Raw genomic sequence first — 17794 nt, forward strand, 5'->3', positions numbered from 1 at the left:
TAGCCAGGATGGTCTCGATCTCCTGACCTCGTGATCCGCCTGTCTCGGCCTCCCAAAGTGCTGGGATTACAGGCTTGAGCCACCGCGCCCGGCCCAAGATAATTATCTTAAATTTAGGCAGAATGGCTTAAATGCTGTTACAGCTACCTAGTGACTTCCTGTTTCTCCCTTTTGTCATCTAACTTCATGATTCTCAAACTTTATGTACATAAAAAGTCCTTCTCAGGTTTGCCTCCACAAAACTGTGTTCCTGTTCCCACAGGTGACTTAGGGGTCTTGAGAGGTAATTTTTCCCTTGCCCACTAACTTTGTGGAGCCTGACCCCTGAATAAGACTCAGGGGCACCATAGGGTAGTCCTTTGGGGATCACTGAGTGAGCGTGGCAGGAAGGCAGCAAGGGTTCCCCAAAACAGGTCTCGCCGTACTGGCGTACTGCTCGTTTACTTTGTGATGAGGGGACCAGACAGCAGCTGAGTGGATGCTATGGAGATGGTCTGTCTGACCTCTGCACAACATGTGACAGGGTTCCAGTTGTAGCTGAAAGGGAGAAGTGTGGCGTGGCCTTCACAGGACAGCAGGGTTGATTGGTCACTTGTTCCCCGTCACAGCATCTGAAGACGTCAGTTTCACCTGGTGATGGGGCCTCTCAAGTGGAGCCAACAGACTCTTCCCTGGGCCCTGTGCTGTTCAGCACTGTTTTTATAGTCACTGCTCTGAAATAAAACCTCAGCACCCCAAGTACTAGGAATGCATTACATGATGAAACCAGAAGCCAGGAAGGCCTCAACAGATTAAAATCAAGAGACAAACTAAACAGATGATTTAGTAGGAGAACTCCGAAGTGGTGGTTCTGGGGCTGTGCATGTTGAGGTCTGAATAGAGAAGATGTGCTGAATGGCTGTGTCCTAAGAGAGCTGACCACCAGCCAAAAGTCCAGGCCCAGCACCATCCCCACGTCTTGGTCTCTGCTCCCTGCCTTGGTCCCTGCCATCCACCTGCTCTGCTGCCAATAGAAAGATCTGACAGAAAGTCAGCCCTGTTACTCTTTGCCTAAAACCTTCTGCGGCTCCCATCACCCTCAGGATGCCCCCTAAATTCCTCAGCATGCCCCCTCAGCATGCCCCCTAAATTCCTCAGCATGACTTGCAGGCTCTTCATGATTGGGAAGGCAGCAGGAGATGAGGGTTGATGGGTAATTCTTTTCATTTTATAGTGTTCTGTAGGTTTGATTTTTTTTCTTTTTACCTTTTTTTTTTTTTTTTTTTTTTTTGCCATGAGCTAAAGGTACTCTTAGCATTGAGAAAGAGAGAAATGCGTCTTGTCCCGGTTTCTTTCATCCTTTGTCTGATGGCCGGGAGCTTGTCATGACTCATTTTGTCTAATTTCCCCATCTCACTTCTCTGTCCCCTTGAGGTCAGTCTCCCCTTGCCAAGGAGCAATACCATCACATCCCCAAATGAATCTCTCCTTTTAATCAGCGCTCATTAAAAACCGGGTGAGAATGGCTCCTGTCATGCACCCATGTGTCATAATTTGCACATTTGGTAATGATGCTGGGAGAGCTTCGCACAGAGGAGAGGGAACCCCGAATTGTGCAGAAGTCTCTGGGCTTCCTATTGGGCTGTAATTCTGCTCTTGGCAGGATGGCTATGAGCAGCTTCGGCAGCTCTCCCAGCACGCCATGAAGGGAGTCATCCGTGTGAAGTTTGTCAATGACCTCGGGGTGGACGAAGCAGGGATTGATCAAGACGGTGTTTTTAAGGAGTTCTTGGAAGAGATCATCAAGAGAGTGTTTGACCCGGCACTCAATCTGTTCAAGGTATTTAAGGGGAGGGACAGCAGGGTTGACAGCAGCCAGATTCAAGAAGCGAAGAGCTGAACTTGCTCCTTGCAAGGCACTTGACCTCTGCCTCTCCCTGTCTTTTTGCCTTGCAGACAACCAGTGGGGATGAGAGGCTGTACCCCTCACCCACATCCTATATCCACGAGAATTACCTGCAGCTCTTCGAGTTTGTGGGGAAGATGCTGGGGAAGGCTGTGTATGAGGTAGGAATGTTAAGAAACAGAGAAATGTAAAATAAAATGTTAGCGGTATCGTGGGCTTCCTCATATACACATATGTGATCAGGCTTGGCCATATAAACTGTCACTAGGGTACAAGCGAGGACGGGGCAGGAACCAAGGTGTGTTGTACACCAGTGCTGGGCACTTTGCCTGTGCCATCTCATCCCATCGACAGCCCTGTGACAGGGCTGCTGCTGTCCTGGCTATTTAAAGATGGGAGACCTGAAGCTTTGAGGAGTCACCTGTCCAGAGTCTCGTTGCTAGTTAAATAGTAGAGGTGGAATTTGAACCCAAGCCGGGGTAGAGGCGGAATTTGAACCCAGGCCAGGCCAGCCCAAGTCCTAAGCCCGCCCTCTTCTTTCCTGAGGCGTGAGGAGTGGTGTGCAGAGCCAGATGGCCACACGGAGGCTGGGTCCCCATTGTAGGAGGGCAGCATTTTGTGGAGTTTGATAGTTTTAAAATCTTGTGCTGGCCGGGCGCGGTGGCTCAAGCCTGTAATCCCAACACTTTGGGAGGCCGAGACGGGCGGATCACGAGGGCAGGAGATCGAGACCATCCTGGCTAACACAGTGAAACCCCGTCTTTACTAAAAAATACAAAAAAACTAGCCGGGCGAGGTGGCGGGCGCCTGTAGTCCCAGCTACTCGGGAGGCTGAGGCAGGAGAATGGCGTAAACCTGGGAGGCGGAGCTTGCAGTGAGCCGAGATCGCGCCACTGCACTCCAGCCTGGGCGACAGAGCGAGACTCCGTCTCAAAAAAAGAAAAAACAAAATCTTGTGCTGTTTGATTAAGTGTTTCCCAGCCATGGCAACAGGTCAGGACCAGCTGTTCCTAGTCAGCCGTGTGACCGTGTGCCTTCGAGTTCCTTTAGTTTTTAAGCCCCGTTCTCTCATCAGTAAAGTGGAGATAAGAAAAACCACGTTCCTGAGTTGCCGTTGATGGTAAGTGAGGAGGGCCTCTCACAGTGCCCAGCAGCTGCTCACCCCAGGTGGATTGGAGCAGTCATCCTCACCTTACTAAGAGGAAGTGAGTCTGGGTTTCCACTCTGTGGCCTCATGGGGTCAGGGCGACGTCGTGGTCCACACAGCTCCTGCTCCCTGTCCATTGAAAGCCGAGGTGGGACCACCCTGAGTGGGAAGTCACCACCTGTTCCTGGGAAGAGTCCTGCTTCTCAGGAGGAAGGAAAGCTGCAGCACAAGCCCAGCTAGTCTGTGTGGCCTTTGCAGCGGGCTCCAGAGCTGCAGGGACCTTTCCTGGGTCTCAGGCTCTGCTGAGCTTCTGGCCCAAGTACGGAGGAAGTGAGCCACCTGGGCAGCACTCTTCGCATGCCCCAGGAACCTGGAGAAGCCAGATGCTTTCCAAACAGAAAGAGCCAGCAGCTGGCCAAGCTGAGAGGGAGGTCTCAGGGCCAAACTCCTTTCACTCTCGAATAATCCATTGTTCTCTCTCTGTTTGCAAACAGCCTGTGTGCACAGGCCTCAGTCCCTGGCCATGATGGAATCAGGTGGCCCATCTGAGCCCCTGCCCAAACACCGTCCAGTCTTCCTTGTGCCCTCCAGTGATTTGGGTCCTGGGCCCATTCTCTGTGTCTCTGTTTCCTCATCTGCATAATGGAGACAATTTCTCAGTTGATTGCCACTGAGAAAGTTAAAGATCCCATTAGGACTCACCCGAGCACGTGGCATGAGTTTTCCTTTAAACGCGTTGCTGTGATGACACTCAGAAGAGCCTAAGCCACCTGGAAAGCACGGCCTCCTGGCTTTTCTGAATGTCATCTCGTTTCCCAGGCCTCGCCTCTGTGTCCTTTCCCTCCCTCACCTCCCACAGTAATTGCAATTGACGAGAGAAGATGGGACCTGCTAGGCCCTCCATGAGGAGTGGCATGGATTAACTCATTTACCCCTCACGGTCCTCTGACAGGCGTCGTCAAGTCCGAGTGACTGTCCCCTCTCAGCCTCTCTAGTCCACATGTCTCTCACCACCCTCCTGCCGCTACCCTGGCACAGTCTGTCGGCGTTTTCCCCTGGCAGCATGCCACAGCCGTCTGGCTGTGTCTCTGCCTCCTGTCTTCCTCTCACCAGCCCATTCCCCGCATAAAAGTGCAGCTCTGTCCCGTCTCTGCTCAGAGCCCTCTGGACAGAATCCAGCCTGCAGTGAGGCTTATGGGCCCTGCCTGACCTGACCTTGCATCCTCTTTGGACATAGCTTCCATTGCTTACGTGCCCTCCATCCCTGGAGCACTCCTGGGGCCTCGTACCAGCGCCTGGCTGGCTACTTTATGCCTCGCTTAGCTGGCTTTTCCTCCTGGAAGCTCCCCAACCCTGCCTTTGGGGGAGAGCTTCTCCTCTGCTCCTCGGGCCCCTGCCCATGCCATGGCTGCTCTGAGAGCTTGGGGGCCTGGTACTGTGCCCGCTCCATCCTCTTACCTGAGAGGCTGGTGCTGCTCCCCACGGACAGGTGAGACAGCTGAGGGCCCTGGCCTGGCAGCAACCCAGCTAGGATTTAATCCCTGAGCACTGTAGCTCCACACCCTGTGTCCTGACCACTTGCGCTGTCATGTCCCCAGGAGGCACTCAGTTGTATTTGGTAGAGGATGGGGAGATACTGCTCTCCAGATTGGAAACTTAGGAGGGGCCTGGAAATGCCGATGGCACCCTTGGGCCATGTCTGCACCCTGAGCCACCCCGATCCAAACACTGCATCAGAATCCTGGCCGATCGACAGCTCTGCTTCTCTGCTCTCCCAGGGAATTGTGGTGGACGTGCCATTCGCATCCTTCTTCCTGAGCCAGCTGCTCGGGCACCACCACAGCGTCTTCTATAGCTCAGTGGATGAACTGCCTTCTCTGGACTCCGAGTTCTATAAAAACCTCACCTCCATCAAGGTGAGTGTGGAATGGTGGGTGAGCTAAGCCAAGCACTGGTGTGAACTCACAGCTTTGCAGAGTCCCAGAAGGAGATGCCTGTCTCTTTTTGCTGTCACTGTAGCTGCTGCAGGCCCCCCACGTCCCCCTGTGGGCAGTCCCACTCAGGGCTGATCCTCACAACCTCCTGCCTCAAAGTCACCAATGACCTTCTTTGCGTCAGGCTGTTCAGCCATGGGTGTTCACAGCAGCAAAGTAACACCTCAGGGGAGGGTTAAACCTCTAAGCACGTAGTGTTCCGCGGCCCCAACACTTTCCCCTTCTCTGTTACGTTAGCGCTATGACGGGGACATCGCTGACCTGGGCCTGACACTGTCTTACGACGAGGACGTCATGGGTCAGGTAGGTCCGCCCTCTGGCTGAGCTCCTTTTCCACTGCCCCCACGGGTTTCTCAGACCTGCCGTGTTGTTTGTGTTTTCCTCAGAAAGAGCCCCAAACTGAGGCTCTGTCTGGTCCCTCGCCCATCCTCCTCCCATCTTGCCAGGAGAGAGGGCCCCCTCCTTTCCTTCCAGTTGACCTGGCCTTTGAAGCTTCCCGAGGAGACCCTGCTTTCTTATATCGCATTTTAGGGTAATTCCCCATTTGTAACATGGCTTTTCGTTACCATGGTGAGGATTAGCTGTTACAAATGGAGGATTATGTCTTAGAGAAGGGGAAGATGCCACCCGAGAAGTGCCTCATGCAGAAGCCTGTGCATGTTCATGGCTTGGCATGCAGAGCAGAGCAGGGAGCAGAGACCCTGGACTCTGAAGCCTGTGCATGTTCATGGCTTGGCATGCAGAGCAGAGCAGGGAGCAGAGACCCGTGGTCTCCGCCCACGTTTCCTTCTGGCTTTCTCTGTAGCGGCCTCCACCCCCTCTGATTGTGTCCTGATGGAGGTCCCTGCATGAGGCTCTGGGAGTGCATGTCCAAGGGCCGCTTGGCAGAAACGGCGCCATGAGCTTCTTAATGCAGAGCCGAATTCTTAGACTCGTGCTTGGACACCTCAGAGAGAACCCCCAGTCTCCCTGAGCCACACTTTCCATATCCATTTGCCAGATGGGAGTCCTGGATGGGCCAAGTCTGTATACGCACCGCTGGGAGCCCTGCGTGGCCTGTCCTCCTGAAAGGCCCCTGGGGAGGCTGACATGTGGCATGTGAAGGCTCAGAGCAGCCTGTGAGGAGGAAACCAAAGTGGAGCTGAGTTAACCTCAAGCTTCGCTAACTCCTCAGACCCAGAACTCTTCTTTGAAGGAAGGAAAGAATGCTGTCTCACAGGATCGTTCTCTACAGAATAGTTCACAGGCAGGGTATTCCTGGAATTGGGAAACCTCAGGCTGGCTGATTCTTAAGGGCCCTTTCAGCTTTAAAGCCCACAGTGCCACTCGAGATGTTGACAGCAGTGGGACTGGGATCATTTGTTCCTTTCTGGATCTGTAGGTTCTAGAATCTTCACAGAATTGCTATTAAGATTGGCTTCAAATGATATGTCCTTTGATTTTTAGGTGATGCACAGAAGTGTTTCTGAAGTTGAAAGAAGCAGTTGATTTTAGAGTTTAAAATAAATCTATAATCAGATGTTGAGGCTTCCTCCTAACATAACTTTCTCTCCCAATGTTAAAGATAATGAAACTTCCAACAAAAAAATTTAGCTCTAATATGAGCAAAAGATGGAAATGCAAGCTGCCTGTAATGCCAGTGCCCACAGCCTGCCCGTGGTAGTGTGTTACCTGCGTCCTTTGAGACTTTTTCCAGAGTCTGTCTCTTTCCAGAAATGACGCCATTCTGTGCATGTTGTTACATCAGTGGCCTTTTTTCACCTTTTTAGTAAATGCACATTTTCATCATATTGTTTAGTACCTGCACGGTATTCCAGGGTATGGATGTACCAGTGTTTATTTAACCATCCTGCTCTGCTCCGAAATGCCAACACATTCCCCTCCATGACATCCCGAAGTCTTAATACAAATGTTTGAACAAGGATTGGGTGAGAAAAAAAACCTTTCATATCGATCATGCAGGGTCTGCTTGTTGATATTTCAGCCTTGACTTTTTATGAGAAAGGATGGTTCCCAAGCATGTGCCATCTTAATTCCATCATTATCATGGATGTTTGCACCGGGCCCTCTCATCTCCGGGAAGCTTTATTTCCCCATTAGAGTCCTCCCTAGTAATTACTCCCATCTTCTCCCCCAGCTTGTTTGCCATGAACTGATTCCTGGAGGGAAGACCATTCCTGTTACAAATGAAAATAAGTGAGTATAGCAATTAGATTTTTAAGGTCACCACTTGAAAAGACTTCATTCTGGCTCTCTGGGCTTATGTTGAGAATTTATTAAGATAGATTGAAGTAGAAAGAGGCCGTAAATATAATGGAATTTACCGGTTACAGTTCATAGGCCAGAATTATATTAAATTCAATTTGCAGCTGGGTGGAGTGGCTCACGCCTATAATTCCAGCACTTTGGTAGGCTGACGTGGGCAGATTATGAGGTCAAGAGTTCGAGACCAGCCTGATCAACATGGTGAAACCCTGTCTCTACTAAAAATACAGAAATTAGCTGGGTGTGGTGGCGTGTGCCTGTAATCCCAGCAACTCAGGAGGTTGAGGCAGGAGAATCGTTTGAACTTGGAAGGTGGAGATTGCAGTGAGCCAAGATCGCACTAGTGCATTCCAGCCTGGGCGACAGAGTGAGACTCTGTCTCAAAGAAATATATATATTGATTTGCAAAATAAGAATTGACCATTTATTTTTTGCAGGAGCACTTCTAAGGTCAGAGGCACCCAGGCCACAGTGTTCTTAGGAGTTTAGTAACGGCCCTAGATGCAGACAGATGGATTCTGAGCCATTCAGCACACTGTCCTGAACCCAGAGAGCATAGAGGTAGAAAGACACCTTGGCGAGGAGGGGCAGATCATTTTGGATGATAGCACGTAGCAATTGTATAAAACAGTGTTCTTGAGAAGACACAGTGGTGAATTCAAATGCCGCAGACGGAGGTCCTTAGACATGGGAATGGGAGAGACTCTGAGGCCCAGCAACTATCCTCACAGATAAAGGGCTCTGCAGAATCTATCATAAATGTCATCCTATTTGGTCCCTAGAAGCAAAAAACTCTCAGTGCATGGTCTCCACCCGGCCCTATTGTCACCTAATTTAAACAGCAGAGCCTGGCATGAGAAGCAGACATTGGCCCCTTTGTCAATTTATCAGTCTCCCGCCACCAGGCTCAGGTGAGCTTTTGAACTATTAATTGGAGCATCAGTCTCTTTAGTGACAAGTGAGGGCTCAGGCCCACCTGGTGAGTCATTTGAATCAGATGCACGTCACAGTCCAGTGTTCCCAAGCGTCGTGTTCCTCTTGGATCAGGTGGTTCGGTCAGTCTGCAAGCTTGAGAGTTTTTTATTTAGACTGTCAGAAGCGTCAGGAGAACAGACCCTGTTTTCATAATGATTGAAATACACCGACCTTGCTCCTTGACCACAGGGCATTAGTTTGAAAACTTAGAAGGAACAAAGTGCAGGTTGGGAGGGACTGCCTGGGAGAGTAGAGAGAGCCCAGCCAGGGCCAGAGAGAGCAAGGGTGAGTCCTGCCCCTGCCTGCCGTGTAACCTGTAGCCATTCCTTTAGGGGGGTGCTCATAGGGCAATGTATATAAAATACCTTCCTGGGTGTCAGGCTCAGAGGAGGGCTTAAATGACAGCAGTGATGATTACCATCCTCAGATGGGTGACGTGTCACAGGGATCCTGCCAACCCCCCAAGAGGCCATGCGTTGCCAGGTGTTGCAGCTTGGTGGTGACGGTAGGCAGTCACTCACTCTTCCCACATAGACACTGGCTGCTAGGTAGAGCGCCCAGAGGAGGTAGGTGGGGGCAGGCTGTGCTGGAGGGAAAGTCCTGTCCTGCCGGGAAACCTCCTGTGTGGAAACTTGTTTCACAGATTTATAGCATAAAGCCTCAGGTCAGGGCAAGGATACTCAGTTCTGCATACTAACTCAAAAGGCCTGGCAGTGCCAGTTTCTCCCTCTTTAGGGGGATACTTGATCTTGCACTTTATGAGTGTTGGATGTTTCCCATCCTCTCGTCTCTCCTACCTCCTTCTCTCCTTCCTTCCTTCTCACCCCCTTTCTTCTCCTCCCCCTTTCTCAGTAAAGTGGAGCAGTACTCGTCACCTGCTTCACAGAATACCTGGAAGGAGGAGCAATGATAGGAAAATCATATTTGAATGTATTAATGTACAGGTTTGCTGCTGGAAAAATTTTTTTAATAGGGATATTTTCAAGATCACTAAAGCTTTAGCATTGTAAAACATTTATTTGGACTGTACTAATTTGGAATTGGTGAGAGTCGTACCTGGGCCGGGCTCAAGTTCTTTGCTAGGAAATCAGTGATGCAAGGCAGGGTGCAGTGGCTCACACCTGTAATCCCAGCACTTTGGGAGGCCAAGGCAGGTGGATCACCTGAGGTCAGGAGTTGGAGACCAGCCTGGCCAACATGATGAAACCCCGTCTCCACTAAAAATACAAAAATTAGCTGGGCATGGTGGCGGGCACTGTACTGTCAGCTCAGGAGACTGAGGCAGGAAAATCACTTGAACCCAGGAGGCAGAGGTTGCAGTGAGCCGAGATCGTGCCATTGCACTCCAGCCTGAGCGACAAGAATGAAACTCCGTCTCAAAAAAAAAAAAGAAAAAGAAAAGTCCAGGCATGTTGGCTTATGCCTATAATCCCAGCACTTTGGGAAGCCGAGGCGGGCAGATCACCTAAGGTCAGGAGTTGGAAACCAATCTGGTCCAACATGGTGAATCCCATCTCTACTAGAAATACAAAAAAATTAACCGGGTGTGGTGGTGGGTGCCTGTAGTCCCAGCTACTTGGGAGGCTGAGGCAGGAGAATCGCTTGAACCCAGGAGGCGGAGATTGCAGTGAGCCGAGATGGCACCACTGCACTCCAGCTTGGGTGACAGAATGAGACTCCATCTCAAAAAATAAATAAATAAAAAGAAAAAAGAAATTAACAATGCTAGCAAGCCTGTTGGAATGTATGTAACCTGTTGAGAGGATTCTGTGCTCTATGCAGTTGTAGTGGAGGGCACTGTGTTCACCAAAGCAGACCCAGAGACCCTCTACTTGGAACCATTGTAAGTTGCTCTGACTTCCCAGTTGAGTCCACTCCTGGCCCAGCTGTGTGTTTAAAGCATCTACAGTTTCGCCTTGCTGTAGCATTAGACTGTTGGTCCGGATTAGCAAGGTTTTGATTCAAGTTATGACATGAAACAATTTTTTATTTTAAAACTTATTAGAGGACTGAATGGTAACTTACTTGATTTATGTCCAGAAGAATGAGATTAAATGAAAGTACCAAAAGCACCCTTTGTTCTAAGAAGGGCCCTCTTCTTACCTGGGGAATGTCTCCTTGTGATTCCCGACACAGTGGGGACTTGAGGTGTGACCTGTGGGTTTTGGGGCAGAGTGAATGATGCAGTGCCCTCGAAGGCTTGATGCGTTCACAGTGGCGCATGGTGTGCAGTTCATGAGTGCTGTCATCATTGTCGCCATTGTCATTGTTCTGATGAAACACTCTGGTACTATTTGTGTTTTTTGTAAAATGGTTCAGAAAAGACTAGACTCATCTTTCAGCCCGTTGGTGACAGCCTGCCCCGTCCTGTTAATTGTCATTGTTTTCTCTTCCTTGTTGGCAACAGAATTAGCTACATCCATCTGATGGCACATTTTCGAATGCACACTCAAATAAAAAACCAGACAGCTGCCCTCATTAGCGGATTCCGTTCCATTATCAAACCCGAGTGGATCCGAATGTTCTCAGCTCCTGAACTGCAGCGTCTCATCTCTGGCGACAATGCTGAGATTGATCTGGAAGATTTAAAGTAAGAGGCGGGTAGGGGGAGGGTGAAATTCCTAGGCCTCCCAGAAAGCTAGCTGCTCCCTCACTGGGTTCCTTTTAGAAGGCTGTTTCAGGAGCCTGTCTCCAGATCTCCTCCTCCTCCTCCCTGGACTGGCTGAACTGTTTTGGATTAAAAGCTTGACCCTTTGTTTACCTAGAGATTAAGTGGAAGCAGGCCTGAGGACTGGGGATTCTCTGAAGCTCTAGGAGATGGGGTCAGAGGATCTGGGGTTGGCCTCTGCTTAGGAACAGCAGGGCCAGCTCTCAAATTCCCCACCCTTTTAGCTTCCCAGGGAGATGGAGTTATTGAGGCATGAACTTCTGGCTTTAAGAGAAGTTAGTAGTGTTCCCCACGCCTGCCAGAGTGGACCGTGCCAGCTGTCTGCATGACCTGCCTGCCTGTCTGTAAGTGCCCACCTTAGCACGTTGCTGAGCCCAGGTCTGTATTGGTTTCAGGAAGCACACAGTCTACTATGGTGGTTTCCACGGAAGTCACAGAGTCATCATCTGGCTCTGGGATATTCTGGCCTCCGACTTCACGCCGGATGAGAGAGCTATGTTTCTGAAGGTATTTTATTTATTGCCTATGATGCATGCATGTATTCTCATAAACCTGGAAGGTCAGGCCAGTTGATGTAATAATTTACGCTGGAGAAAATGAAATTAATCAGGAGGACCTCAGATGGGTAGCACATCCTATCCCACAGGCAGGCCTCCCGGTAAGCCAAGCAGTAACCAGAGAGGGGCTTGAGGGGCACGGCCGAGCCTCAGGCCCCCTGCACAGGTGGACATGCTTGTTGTGCTCGGCACTCTGTCCTCCCCTTTGCCCATGCTGGCCTTGATAACATCTTTTTTGTTTATTTCCTTTCATTATAGAAGTAAATGACCCTCTGCTTGGAACCTTACCTTAGGAAAATACAGATAAGCAAAATTTTAAACAATTGCTGTTCCTCTAGTATAGAATTGTCAACTCTCTACACTCCTATCACCGGGGACTATCTCTCTATACCCATTTTCTCAATAGCGTAAGACACACATATACACCCACAGCGTCCCAATAAAACACACACAATTGCTCAGGCTGATATCAAGATGTATTTTTGCAAATAAAGTGGCTGACGTTAACTGGTTCCCCTGTAATGGTGTCTGTAAAAGTTGTAAATGTTCAGAATACTCCCCTAATGCCACTGCATTGTTTTTTCTTACATCGACAGCATGTAAGTATTTTCTAGGATGCTGGATGGCACACACACTTCTCTGTGTATGTGTTATGTGTGTGTATATCTCTCTAAAAATGGGATCCTATCATTTCCCCACCAGCCTTCCTCCTTGACAGAATATCAGTGAACATCTTGCCATGTTCTGGGGGTAAATTTAATGCCTTGAAATGTTTTCTTTTGGAGGTTTGGGCTTGAACAATCTCATGTGGCCTCATCTTTTGAGGCAACCTGGACAGTGTCACTGGCAATTAAAATGACAGCTGGTTTCCTCTCTCCTGGGTGGTCATTCTGAGGAGAGTTTATTCCTGTTGAAGAGGGCCTCATTCCGTCCAGCAGATAACATAGATGCCCCACATCCCCACAGGTCCCCAGGGATTTAGGGCAGGCAGGCAGACAGAATTCCAGAAGTCGATTCTGGGAGAATCAGTTCCGTTTTCCCAGAAGGGCCTCATGGCCAAAGCAGTTTCTGCCGAGCTATAAAACGGCTCACCCTGGCCCCTCCTACAGAGAGGAACCCAGTGTCTCATCACTGTGCAGGTGCCGCCCCACAAAACAGGTGTGTTTGTGTCTTTGGATAACCTGTCACCAGAGTTCTTACCATGTGCCTGCCTTTTTGTGCAACTGCAGACAGGCTCCAGAGCCAAGCAGAATAAATGTAACCCCTGCCCAGGAGTGGATGTGACCACGACCACGCTTCTGTTAAATGTAAAGCAAGCAGGTCATCCAGGGGTTTCCTGTGTCCTCCGTTCCTCCCCTCTCCCAGGAGCGGGGAAGCTTCCTCCCTCCTGTGACCCACCTGAATTTGTAGCGGGCAGACCTGAGCCAGCCTAAATTGGGATGTACAGATACTTCTGTGTCTGTCCCCTCATTCTTACAACAGGACTAACCACAGCCCCGACACACAGCATCCGTAGAGTGATTGGATGAGGTTGCATTCAGGGAATGCTTGGCACAGTGTGGAAACACAAAAATGCTTCCTGCATTGATGCTGCTATGGTTTTTAATAAATAAAACATATTAGACTAGGAATAGATCTTGTTAATACTCTTTTTTTTTTTTTTTTTTTTGAGACGGAGTCTCGCTCTGTCTCCCAGGCTGGAGTGCAGTGGCCGGATCCCAGCTCACTGCAAGCTCCGCCTCCCGGGTTTACACCATTCTCCTGCCTCAGCCTCCGGAGTAGCTGGGACTACAGGCGCCCGCCACCTCGCCCGGCTAGTTTTTTGTATTTTTAGTAGAGACGGGGTTTCACCGTGTTAGCCAGGATGGTCTCGATCTCCTGACCTCGTGATCCGCCCGTCTCGGCCTCCCAAAGTGCTGGGATTACAGGCTTGAGCCACTGCGCCCGGCCTACTCTTTTTAAAACTTCTTTTGATGCCTGACACACATAAACTGTCTTTGGATGGTCTCGGGAATCTCACAACCATTTATAACAAGACCCAAACCCTCAACTTGCCCCTGAGTTTTGGAGGACAGCTTGATGGTGTAAGTGACAAGCCCCTGTATCCCCTACAGAAGGGAGAACATTCTTGGCTATGGTTGAGTTAAAGTGAATGGTTTCTTGGGACACTTCTGTGCAAGTTTATCACTTAGATTTCCAGGCTGGTCAGATGCCTCTCTCCAAGCATGAGCTAGCACATTTAGGGGAATAACGCAGGGGCTGCCACTTGCAGAATGCTGGGAGTTCCCAGGGGGTAGCAGGGAAGCGTGGCTGGCTGCCCACAGGCCCCACTTGGGCTGCTAGCACCTCGGCCTGCTCTGCAGCGAGGCTGGGGCCTCATTTTTGTCAGTGTGCTGCGAGGTTATTAGTCTCTTGCAAAGGATCCCCTGGGCCCCAGCACATAGACCACTCTGAAACTCAGCAGGCCTAGGGCTCAGGTGACTGCATCTGTGCAATCTCCTCTGCATGACTAAGGGGCCAACAGGATGCCAAGTGCAAGGCCAGCAAGTGGGAGTCTCCCTGGCTCCTTCTGTTCACACCACGCACAGCAGGTGCCACCAGCCTCCACCTCACCCTTACCGTCTCCCATGCTGTCGTCACGTGATCTCTCTGTGGGAGGGTGTCAGCCGCTTCTCTGTTCCTCTAACAATCCCACAGGAGACCTGCCTCCTGGGGACACCTCACCAGTGCCCTGGCTGGGCATTTGTGCTCTTCCTACTCTGCAGTCACACATGCTCTCAGAAGTGGCCAGTCGCCTCTGTTGGGTATGGGTTTCATGTGTCTTAGTCCCCGAGAGCAGCACGCTTGAGAGAGATGTACGGCATGTGCCAGTTTTTGGGCCAGATCCACCCCGCCACCCCATACGGCTGGCTAGACAGCAGTTACAGCACGGTAACAGACAGAGCAAATGCATGCTGCACAGCTGCAAGGGCCCGTCCTGGAAGAGCAGGAGCCTGCCCCGTCCCCACTAACCCTGCTTTGTGTTGCAGTTCGTGACCAGCTGCTCCAGGCCCCCACTCCTGGGATTCGCCTACCTCAAGCCTCCCTTCTCCATCCGCTGTGTGGAGGTGTCAGACGATCAGGTACCCCCCACGGGGTGGATGGGGAAGAGCTGGCCTTGGGCAATGTTCCTTGACTTCCCTCTTGGTGGTTGTCTGCTGTGCCCACCGTGTGGGGCCCTTACCTAGTCCACATCTCAGCAAAGCAGGCAGCTGGACCCCTCAGAGCCAAGTGAGGAGGGCCCCACAGTTCTCACGGCAGGAGAACCAGCCAGCCCCAGAGAGACTACCCACGGACTCAGCCCTCTCTCGGCAGCCCCTTTCTCTTTCCTTCCTCAGGGAAGAGTACCTGGAGTGGGGGTGGGTACATGCTGTTTTTAGTGGCGTCTGGCCTCACCAGGGCTCCTGATCTGAGGCAGCATGGGAGAAGGTGAGTGGGCTCAGGAGGCGGACAGGCGCAAGCTCGAATGCCACTCCTACCCCAGCAGACTCTGCACATCTAGGCACGCTGCTTCATTTCCTCACTGGCCTAAGGAGAAGGAATGCCATCAGGGTTACCAAGCTCTGTGTGTCCCGAGCCTGGCCCACTGTGGGTGCTCAAATGAGAGTCCTACTCCCCATAAAAACCCAGTGGCTGCCTCTGGGTGAAGCTGCCTCTTGTGATGCAGTTTGAGCCCCTGATGCCACCTTGTACAGGGAGCTACACAGTCCTTGGCCTCCATGCTTAAGGGAAAGTTGGCCCAAGTCATGGTCTGCCACCGGCCACAGCACCGGTGAGGAGAGAGGAAGTGCATTCAGAAATGTTTGGGCACCTAACAGAGTTTTCACAGCATTCTACTCTTTGACAATTGGTTAACCAATAATGAGCTGTGAACTGGAAGGCCCCATTTCCAAAAGCTCATTACTTAATGCAGGAATTCTCTGTGCAGGCCCCAGGTAGCAGGGGTTGCTTCTCTGGAAGCCAGTCGTCCTGAGTCTGGGGCTTGACCTCGGGTAGTGGTGCCAGGGCAGTGCCCTGCACTCTGCCCAGCATCTAGGGACTGGCCAGACCCCCTCCCTGGACTCCCTGGCCTTGGCATCTGCCTGGGCTCCCCAACTAGGCCCTTCCCAATTCAAGGCCATGATGTGTGCCATCAGGACACCGGGGACACCCTGGGCAGCGTCCTCCGGGGCTTCTTCACCATCCGCAAGCGGGAGCCAGGCGGCCGCCTGCCCACCTCCTCCACCTGCTTCAACCTGCTCAAGCTGCCCAACTACAGCAAGAAGAGCGTCCTCCGCGAGAAGCTGCGCTACGCCATCAGCATGAACACGGGCTTCGAACTCTCCTAGCTCCTGCCCTGGCCCTGCCTCCAGGGCTCCTGGGCTGCCAAGGACCTTCAGTTCCCAGAGGCAGTGTGGCCCCTGGGAATGTGACCAACATGCCAGGTGACGTTGCCCCTAGACCCTCTCTATAGCCATGAGACTCCCTTGTGGCCTCAAGAACTTTAGACGCCCACAACAGCACTACACAGCATATCCAGGTGATGCCCAAGGCACAGGGCTGCAGAAAATAAACCTCCAGATTTCCACCGACACGGGTCCCTTCTTCTGGTGATGGCAGAGGGGCTTCTTTTAGCTAGTTTGATCTTTCTGGGAGTCTGTCTTTCCTTAGCTCTCTCAGTGAGCTGTGTATGAACAAGTCCCAGGAATTCCAAGAGTCTAGAGTGGTTTTCGCAGCATGGGTCTGAGTGTACAAAGCCTACTGCGCGTGAGATCCTCTCCTTCCGTTTCTGAAATCTCTTACTCAGGTAAGGCCTCGCCAAGCCTCTATGCACCTAACAAAGTTTCTGCCTCCATGCCGTCCACAGCACCACTTCCCAGACAACCAGGCTCATCTGCTGCCCCGGGAGGCGCAGGCGCCTGCTAGGGACGCTGTGGAGCACCGTGAGTCCAAGGCGCTGTTCCTGCCTTGAAGCCACGCACTCCACAGCACGGCCCTCCCACTTCCTGCATCCTCAGCGGGCTGAGCTGCCAGGGAGCCTTGCCGGACCTGTTCCCGTCCTATGCATTCACATTGGCATCCTGGTTAGGGAGAAGAAAAACATTGGCCCTTAGCAGCAGCCCGGTATCCAGAACGTGCTGGCTGTTACGCATAGCCTGCTTGTCCTGCGGAGGACAGCTGCCTTTGACCCTGCTTGTTTGCCTCGCTGGTTATCTAATGAAGAACAAACACGAACCTAAGGTACCCATCCTGTCTGGGCGGTGGCTTCACTCCAGAGACTGCAAAATCCCAAGAAACTTGGGTCTTGCTGCCCATCCTTCCTCAGCACAGGGAACCCAGAAGCCCGTTGCACTGACAAAGGCTCACACCCTCTGGGTTTGTTTTCTTTTTTTTTTAACTTCATTTCTCTTCCAACTCATTGTGTTCCTCTGCCCTCATTATTTACCTTTGTTGTAAGAACTTTACTCTAGCTCCAGGGAACTGAGGCAGAGGCCCTGTTTGTGGTCCGTGTTGACAGCCACCCACCCTCTCCCACCTCATGCTCCTGCACCTGCACCACCAAGATTGATGCCAGATTCGAAGCCAGGAAGGCCCAGTCCCTCCTCTGCTCTCCTCAAAGCCGCAAAACATTTTCCAACAAGAGCTGTCACGGTGGCAGCAAAGCAGGGGCCACTCGTCTTCACAGTCCTTCAGAGAGTTTCAGCTGCATCCTGGTGTCCCACCCAGGTCAGAGCCCCTGGGCTTCTGAAAAACAGTGTGTGCTCTACTTTGATGGAAACATGGCAAGGAATTTAAAGACAGGAATGTATTAATATTATTTCAGGTGTGTTAGTAACCTCTGATTCTGTGGACTTACCATTTTCTTCGAACGCTCGGTTCCTTTGAGGATTTCTTCTGAACGTGTGTGCGCACGCTGGGCAGGTTTGTGCATACATGCGGGGACCCCAGACTGTCAGCCTGCACAGGGAAGATGGATCCCATCCTGATTTTTATTACCTGAAGGTTGGAGCCAGTGAGGGACTGGGAGAGAGTGATTTATAAGCACCAATATCAACTTCATGTGGATTTTTGACAAGGAGGGGTAGTTTGTAATTTCATTTAATTCTTTTCAGCAGCTAGAAATATTGCACTATCTGAAACACTGAATCTCCTTTTGTAACTGGTGTTCACTGACACCTTGATGGCTCTTGATGGCTCTAAAAAGTTGTAGGATTTTTTGTTTTTGTAGCTAACTTATGGATTGAGATGTGATCAGACGCTTTATTAAATTTGTACTTCAGCATA

At 51.1% G+C, this 17794-nt stretch overlaps 1 protein-coding gene across 2 annotated transcripts in view; it reads left to right on the plus strand.

Moving 5' to 3' along the window:
- UBE3B (ubiquitin protein ligase E3B) overlaps window positions 1–17794 on the plus strand; it is a 62597-nt gene extending 44803 nt beyond the window's left edge. For both annotated transcript variants that reach the window (XM_011936040.1, XM_011936049.1), the window contains exons 20-28: window positions 1643–1819; window positions 1936–2046; window positions 4811–4948; window positions 5264–5329; window positions 7164–7222; window positions 10674–10856; window positions 11330–11441; window positions 14521–14613; window positions 15667–17794. In XM_011936040.1, the coding sequence (XP_011791430.1) occupies window positions 1643–1819; window positions 1936–2046; window positions 4811–4948; window positions 5264–5329; window positions 7164–7222; window positions 10674–10856; window positions 11330–11441; window positions 14521–14613; window positions 15667–15858 (1131 nt within the window). In that variant the 3' untranslated portion in view covers window positions 15859–17794. The remainder of the gene's footprint in view (window positions 1–1642; window positions 1820–1935; window positions 2047–4810; window positions 4949–5263; window positions 5330–7163; window positions 7223–10673; window positions 10857–11329; window positions 11442–14520; window positions 14614–15666) is intronic.

Source organism: Colobus angolensis, unplaced genomic scaffold (assembly GCF_000951035.1).
Source record: "Colobus angolensis palliatus isolate OR3802 unplaced genomic scaffold, Cang.pa_1.0 Scaffold10, whole genome shotgun sequence".
NCBI classification, from domain to species: domain Eukaryota; kingdom Metazoa; phylum Chordata; class Mammalia; order Primates; family Cercopithecidae; genus Colobus; species Colobus angolensis.